General features: G+C 32.5%; 1 protein-coding gene across 1 annotated transcript; it reads left to right on the top strand.

Moving 5' to 3' along the window:
• The first annotated feature begins 1,216 nt into the window (after positions 1-1,216).
• On the top strand, positions 1,217-6,108 carry LOC115974246 (ent-kaurene oxidase, chloroplastic-like). Its single transcript, XM_031094508.1, has 8 exons — positions 1,217-1,376; positions 1,540-1,700; positions 4,209-4,370; positions 4,467-4,607; positions 4,719-4,973; positions 5,062-5,223; positions 5,430-5,624; positions 5,709-6,108. The coding sequence occupies exons 1-8, from the start codon at positions 1,217-1,219 to the stop codon at positions 6,018-6,020; spliced, it is 1,548 nt and encodes a 515-aa protein (XP_030950368.1). The 3' UTR covers positions 6,021-6,108.
• The last annotated feature ends 1,133 nt before the right edge of the window (positions 6,109-7,241 follow it).

The following is a 7,241-nucleotide window of genomic DNA, read 5'->3' as shown; positions in this document are numbered from 1 at the left end:
TTTTCTGTTATAGTATTTTTCCTGTTCTGTGGTACGATATAGAGTGTCACTACTAGTGGCAGGTTGTCTCCTTTATCCTCAGCTATATCCATGCCGAGGAGGATTCTCCTCATGGTCCAGGAGGGGTCTTTCCTTGGGCTGGGCCCTTGACCCAAATGTAGACATTCGCATGGGCCTCCGGGTCTTTTACCTCCCACAAAATTAATTTGGAATTAAGGTGTTGTGTAAAATTTATAATTTAACCTCACATGTATAATATATAACTATAGTTATTCCTTTCCATTAGTGTTTTGACTTGATCGTAAAGGCAGTCATTCTAGAGCTATTGGAGAAGTCATAATTTTTTGCTCTGGATGAAAGAATTATGGTATTAATAAATTGGTAAAGATAAACTCAAAACAGATATTGTAAGTGTATAAAAAATTATAAATCTTAATTTTCTAAAACTAGAGTAAATTACAACTCGTAAGTATGTGTATATATATAAAACTATCAACTTTTATATATATCATATTTCATCTTTCAAAAACGAATATATAATGACAAAAGGAAATGTTAATAAAAGATAGATTGGTTAAAATCTTTATTTATTTCTTTTTTAGGAGATTACTTAGACTTTTTTTTTTTTTTTACCTCAAACAATTCTTCTACCACCACACATTTCATATGTCACGATTTTTGTTATAACTTGATGACATGTATGATCGGTGAATCATCACTTTCACATAAATTTACAATTTTTTCATCATTAATGGTTGCAATATTGTCATGGTTGTGGCACAACATTTGTCTCCATAAACTCTCTCTTAAGAAAGGTAGTTGATTGATGGTTTATGTTTTCATTCCTTTTTACGGAGGGTAAATAGATTAGTTCAAATTGTTTTAGGGGGGACAAATCAAATTTTTGAATAGCTTTTCTAAAATAACGGATGTTATAAAAGAAAAGACAAAATTTCCTAGAAACAAACGAAGACAAATTGAAACATTGGCCCCTCAGGTAGCAACACGCTCCGCCAATGCATGAAGCAGATGATATAACGTGTGTGACTACTACTGCATTTAGCAGATGCAACGTTTCAAATCATGAATTTTGAAAATCCAATACTAGTTTTGTTTTTAATAAAAAAAATAGCTCTAATATAATGTGGGAGTTCATAAAGGTGTCTAATAAACAAGGTCTCCTTGGTCCTTTTCTCTATCTAACTTGCAAAAATCAATGGCCAGCATAACACATTTCCTTCAAGAATTCCAAGCTACTCACTTTGCCACCTCTGTTGCTCTTGGTGGTCTGTCTTTGTTTATTTTCTTCTCCTTCTTCATACAAAGATTTCGTTCTACAAAGAAGAATGGAAATTCCAAACTCCCTCCAGTACCAGGTACTTTTTTCTGGTGTCTTAATTCCCTTTTGGGTTATATTGGTTTTTTCATTTGGAATTTTGATATGGGCTAGTTGAATTTTTTGCATCATGCACTAAGTAGTTTGGATCATGTTTTGGAAATTGATTAATGAGGTTTTGGGACTTTGGGTGGTGCATGCAGTGGTTCCAGGGTTGCCAGTGATAGGAAATTTGCTGCAAATGAAGGAGAAGAAACCTCACAAAACTTTTTTAAGGTGGGCTGAAATATATGGACCAATCTACTCCATCAGAACTGGTGCTTCCACTGTAGTTGTTCTCAATTCAGCCAATATTGCCAAAGAGGTACGTACTCTTCTTCTTCTTCTTCTTCTTCTTCTTCTTCTTCTTAAGCCTTGAATAGAGGGGACTAGCTAGCACCAGTACAGTACTGTGCCACTTTACAAAACTTTTTCAAGTAACCAATCGATCACTAGTACTGCACTAGTGCACTCCACTACAATGGCACTGGTATTATTGAGATTTGAGATTGTTGACAAGGACAGACACCACTTAAGTCTTAACCGTAGGGATTTGGTGGGCCGGGTCAGATACATTAGGATGTGGTTTGAATATTTTATTTTCTTTGATAAACTGGATTTCTTTAAATCAAATAAAATAGTCAATAATGCTATATTCCTTGAATAAGTTGTGGTTTAAATAAGCTCTCTCAAGTCACGACCAAAAAATAATACAATATATTTCAACAGTAGAATAATGTCATATTTGTTATTTTTTATATGAATAGTGAATCTTATCATAAATTTAATTAGCGAGATCTATTAATGGTGGCTCAAGATCAAATCCTAACCTTAGATATTCTTTTGGCCCAAAATATTTTTAAAGGTTTTGAGTGTCATTAAACAAAAAATTAAATAAATAATTTTTTTAATAAAAAAAAGCATATGTGGGTTTTGCATTTTTTTTTCTCATCCCTAAATTATTGAGCTATATGTATTGTTTTATTTTAATATACCAAGGTAGGGTATGATTTGGGGGATGAAGCTTGGGTCCTCACCCCAAACCCACTACATGTGTACAATCCAATCCAACACGGGTCAAGTAAAACCCGCCCTATTCAAGGCAAGGTGGGGGTGGGGTGGGGTGGATTCCTACGGGTCGAAAGCAAATTACCATCCCTTTGCACCACAATTTCATTAACTTTTCTTAGACTTTGTTTCGTTGATTATAGTTGTAATGTTTTCCTTTTATCTTTGTTTTTAGACTTAGATTTTTGACTTTGCATTTTATGATTTGTTGTTCCAACATCAATTTTTTTTTTTTTAGTATTATTTTGTTTGCCACTTTAATTTGGGTGACATATATGCCAATTTAGGCCAACTAAGAAAAAGGCAAAAAGTGGATGATGTGGACATGTAATGAGGTTTATTTTTGGCTTTTTATGTTTGATTTTTATTTTTATACTAATTTTTTTACGTTTCAAAATTTTCACTTTAACTTCTCTGATTTTTTTTTCTTTCTATTTGGTTCTTTACATTACAAAATTTTCATTTTCATGAAAGGCTAAAATAAATTGTCAAAATAAAAATTTGATACATAAAGGGCCAAACAAAAAACTAAATCAAACATAAGAGGCTGAAATGAAAAATTTAAAACGTAAAAAACAAATATGAAAACAGAATCAAACGTGAAGTGCACTTTTAGATTTTTCTTTAAAAATTTTGCTTTTTTGCTTTTTGTTTTTGCTTTTTTTGCAAATAATTTAACTTTTAGCTTTACGGATATGAACTATATTTTCGCTTTTTGTCACACATTTAACATAAAATTACCAAAACTATATATTTTTTTTAAAAACACTATACAAAAAGCTATTGAAATAAGCAAAAGCCAAACGCACTAGCAGGCATGCATGAAGGTAATAATACAAACCCTTTGTTATAGGCCTAGCTTCATAGATATGGGCTTGGACCACAAGATTTAGATCCAAATCCTACTCAATAGCCAGAGCACAAGAAAAAGACATAGACAAGAGATATAAAGACATAGTCAAACACTAGGCACCACATCCCAACATGTAGATCTAATAATAGAAATGACAAAAAATCCATAAATGCATAGATCTAAGCACAAACAATGTATTTAGGCATATCCTAGCCTAAGAAGGCTAGGCCAACAACATCACAGCGATAAAAGATGTTATAAAACAAGTAGACATGCTAAGAAAGCTATAAAACATGCTAGACAAAATGAAAATTTTGAAACTTAAATGAAAATCTTGAAACATAAATGACCTCAAACTTTAATTTAAAATATTAAAAAATCTCTTAATATATCTAATCCAAGAATCTAAATAAAGAGGAGATTGTTCTTTTGCGTTCAAAGTTAAGTACTAAAACAAAAAAAGTTACTAATAGTTAAGTAAAAATAATATGAATTTGGCCATTTAAATTAAGATAGAAACCAGTTTGCTTTCAGTTTACTAGAAATTGTCTTCTCGTGACTGTTTTCTTGTATATTTTAGGCACCCACCCTTTACTTACTAAGATTAACCACATTTTTTGTGTATTTCTTTATTTTTTTTCAGCAGTACTGGAATGTCCTTGATAAAAATTCATGACCAAGCAAAAATATTTCAATTTTTCTTATTGCTGTTTTTCTAGAATCCTCGAATTTATTGGATCAATGCCTTAAAGAGTCTAGATGCCATGAATTTATTACCAAATGTTCCCTTTGCTAGAATTTCTTTGTTTTATCATCCAACATGCATGCTCGTACAAATACTAGATATAATAAGATAATGGGACCTGTTTTATATTATACATGGAATGTTTCATTTCTCTGTGGTTGTTTCAGGCTATGGTGACCAGATTTTCCTCCATCTCAACAAGAAATTTATCAAACGCCATAAAGCATCTCTCCGGTAATAAATGCATGGTTGCCACGAGCGATTACGATGAATTTCACAAGATGGTAAAGAGATATATACTTACAGATGTTCTGGGAACGAATGCACAGGTTGGCTAATACAATACCATCCTCCCACATGTACGTTCTTCATATTATTTATGTTGCCAAATATAAGTCTAATTATTATATCTATTTGCTATTCAGAAGCGACATCGATGCCACAGAGACACTATGATAGAAAATATTTCGAACAAATTACATGCTCATATAAAGAACTCTCCTCTTCAAGCTGTGAATTTCAAGAAAATATTTGAGTATGAACTTTTTGGACTAGCATTGAAACAAGTGAGTTTTTTTTTTTTTTTGTTTGGGTCTAATATTGATTATGTGCTTATTAGTAATAGTAACCTTAAGATTTTTTTTTGGGTGGGGTGGGGGGCACCATGGAACTTGTAGTCACTAGGACATGATGTGGAATCTATTTATGTGGAGGAGCTTGAGAGCACTTTGTCAAGGGGAGAGATATTTAAGGTATTAGTATCTGACTTGATGGAGGCTGCAATTGAAGTGGATTGGAGAGATTTCTTCCCATATCTTAAATGGATTCCAAATAAGAACCATGAAATGAAAATTCAGAGAATGGTTTTCGAAAGACAAGCAGTGATGAATGCCCTTATCAAGGCACAGAAAAAGCGCATTGCTTCAGGAGAGGTAATATATTTATGTCTAGAAGTGCAAAATTATTTATGAAAGTCTCTCTTACATTCAAGTGTTGTAACTCTCCGAGGATTTGATACAGGAAGTAAGTTCTTACCTCACTTACTTGTTATCTGAAGCAAAAACACTCACGAATGACCAAATTACTGTGTTGGTATGGGAGCCAATCATTGAGATATCAGATACTACTATGGTTACAACAGAATGGGCCATGTATGAACTTGCTAAAGATCCAAACCGGCAGGTATTTATAATTTCGATCACAATTGTGTATCACTTAATTTGCCAATTGTTGTAGTGCTACATTAATCAATTGTCAAAAAATAATACATGCGACCGACTCTGAATTACCTGTTAAGGATCCACAACCGATCTCAAAATTTAATTTTGAGACTAATGTTTGGTTAGTTAGTACTACATGATACTGATTATTCCTTGTTCATGCAACAGGATCTTCTTTATAAGGAGATTCAAAATGTTTGTGGGACTAACAAGATGACAGAGGAGCACTTATCTAAGCTTCCATACTTGGGTGCTGTTTTCCATGAAACTCTGAGGAAGCACAGTCCAACTCCAATAATACCTCTGCGACACGCACATGAAGATACCCAATTAGGAGGGTACTATATTCCTGCAGGAAGCGAGGTACATAGTTTTCTTATTTTATCTATCTTTTGACGTTGCAATTATTCATTTCATGACTCGATTGACTTGCACATTGTTGAACAGATTGCTATAAACATATACGGGTGTAACATGGACAAGAAACAATGGGCAAAGCCTGAAGAGTGGAAGCCAGAGAGGTTTCTTGATAAGAAATATGATCCAATGGATTTGTACAAGACAATGTCATTTGGAGGTGGAAAGAGAGTATGTGCAGGTTCACTTCAGGCATCGTTAATAGCATGCACAACAATTGGTAGGTTAGTACAGGAATTTGAGTGGAGGCTGAAAGATAAAGAGGAGGAAAACGTGGATACTGCTGGACTCACTTCTCACAAGCTCCATCCCATGCAAGCAATTCTAAAGCAGAGAAATTAATAGCGTAGAATCACACTTGCCTTTGGTTTCATTCCAATGAACTACTGTTGATTGAACCCTCAGCGCCTATTTGTTTGTTGTGCTGGTAGTCTAGACTCTTTGTTGGAACATGAGCATTTTAATCTTAATTAATTAAAATGGATTTATTTTATCATATAAATATAAAGATGTGAGAGTTAATATGGAAGATAAAGAGTTAGTAAAAATTTTTAATCTAACATTGAAAATGAAAGAAACTATTTTTTATTTTTTTTATTTTTTATAATTAAAATGATTAATGGGTTGATATGTATTGATTCAAATTTTAGGCTATATCAGAAATAATTTTCATATTCATTAGATTTTTTTATTATAAAAAATGAAGAATCATTCACCCACTTAATAGATTAGCTGTAGGGTCTATTTATTCTTTAGAAACTCCTTATCTCATCCATTAATTGTGTTACTCCAGCCCATCATATTTATGTCCAACAATTAATCTTGTAACACTCACTACATCAGAATAATAGACCTAATTAATCAAATTAATTTGGGTAATAATTTTATGAGGCCCATTGTGCCTAACTGCTTATCTCACCATTAATTGTGTGACTCTAGGCTCAGTCCAAATAGTATTGTGTAAATTTTCACTTTACATTAATAATATTCAGAAGTATTATTCAAATCTTCTTTATGTCATTTACATTATTACTGTGTTTGCACCAACACTTTTTGTCCCCCCTATACTATATTCATGTTTTTCATATTTTAATTTTTTATTTATTCCACTTTATTCTCTACTTACTAATTAGTTAATTTGGTGACATATAGAATGATCACTTATGCTTTAATTACCAATTGGTTAATTTGGTGATCGTACAGAATGAAAGGCAAAAAGTGAAATAAAACAATGAGACAAATAGTTTATTAGACGGGTTTTCAAATAATGAGACGGGTTTATTAGGGTGTGTTCGGATGCAAAAGGAAGTATGGAAAACTGTGGGTGTAACTATGTAAGGTGATCGGTTAAATCCTCCATTTTCTTGAGCTAAAAAAAGTAGGAAAACTGTGTGGATGGGTGCTGTTCACCTATAGACATGCCATTTAATTTTTACAATTATAAAAATTCATATTTTTAACTTATAACACTATAGAATAAAATTATAATTTCACATAGGTAGAAAATTTCATAATTCACCCCAACATTAAGATTCACATTATATGGGACAAAATGGACTTCTG

The sequence above is a fragment of the Quercus lobata genome, chromosome 2, assembly GCF_001633185.2.
Source record: "Quercus lobata isolate SW786 chromosome 2, ValleyOak3.0 Primary Assembly, whole genome shotgun sequence".
NCBI classification, from domain to species: domain Eukaryota; kingdom Viridiplantae; phylum Streptophyta; class Magnoliopsida; order Fagales; family Fagaceae; genus Quercus; species Quercus lobata.
Note: the sequence above shows the minus strand (reverse complement) of the source record. Positions and strands in the feature narration are given on the sequence as shown.

Bases quoted from the DNA above. Each gene is read 5' to 3' on its own strand.
- LOC115974246 (XM_031094508.1), top strand. From the start codon at position 1,217: ATGGCCAGCATAACACATTTCCTTCAAGAATTCCAAGCTACTCACTTT. The intron at 1,701-4,208 runs GTACGTACTCTT...TGGTTGTTTCAG, and splicing joins CAGCCAATATTGCCAAAGAG to GCTATGGTGACCAGATTTTC. The intron at 4,608-4,718 runs GTGAGTTTTTTT...TGGAACTTGTAG, and splicing joins TTGGACTAGCATTGAAACAA to TCACTAGGACATGATGTGGA.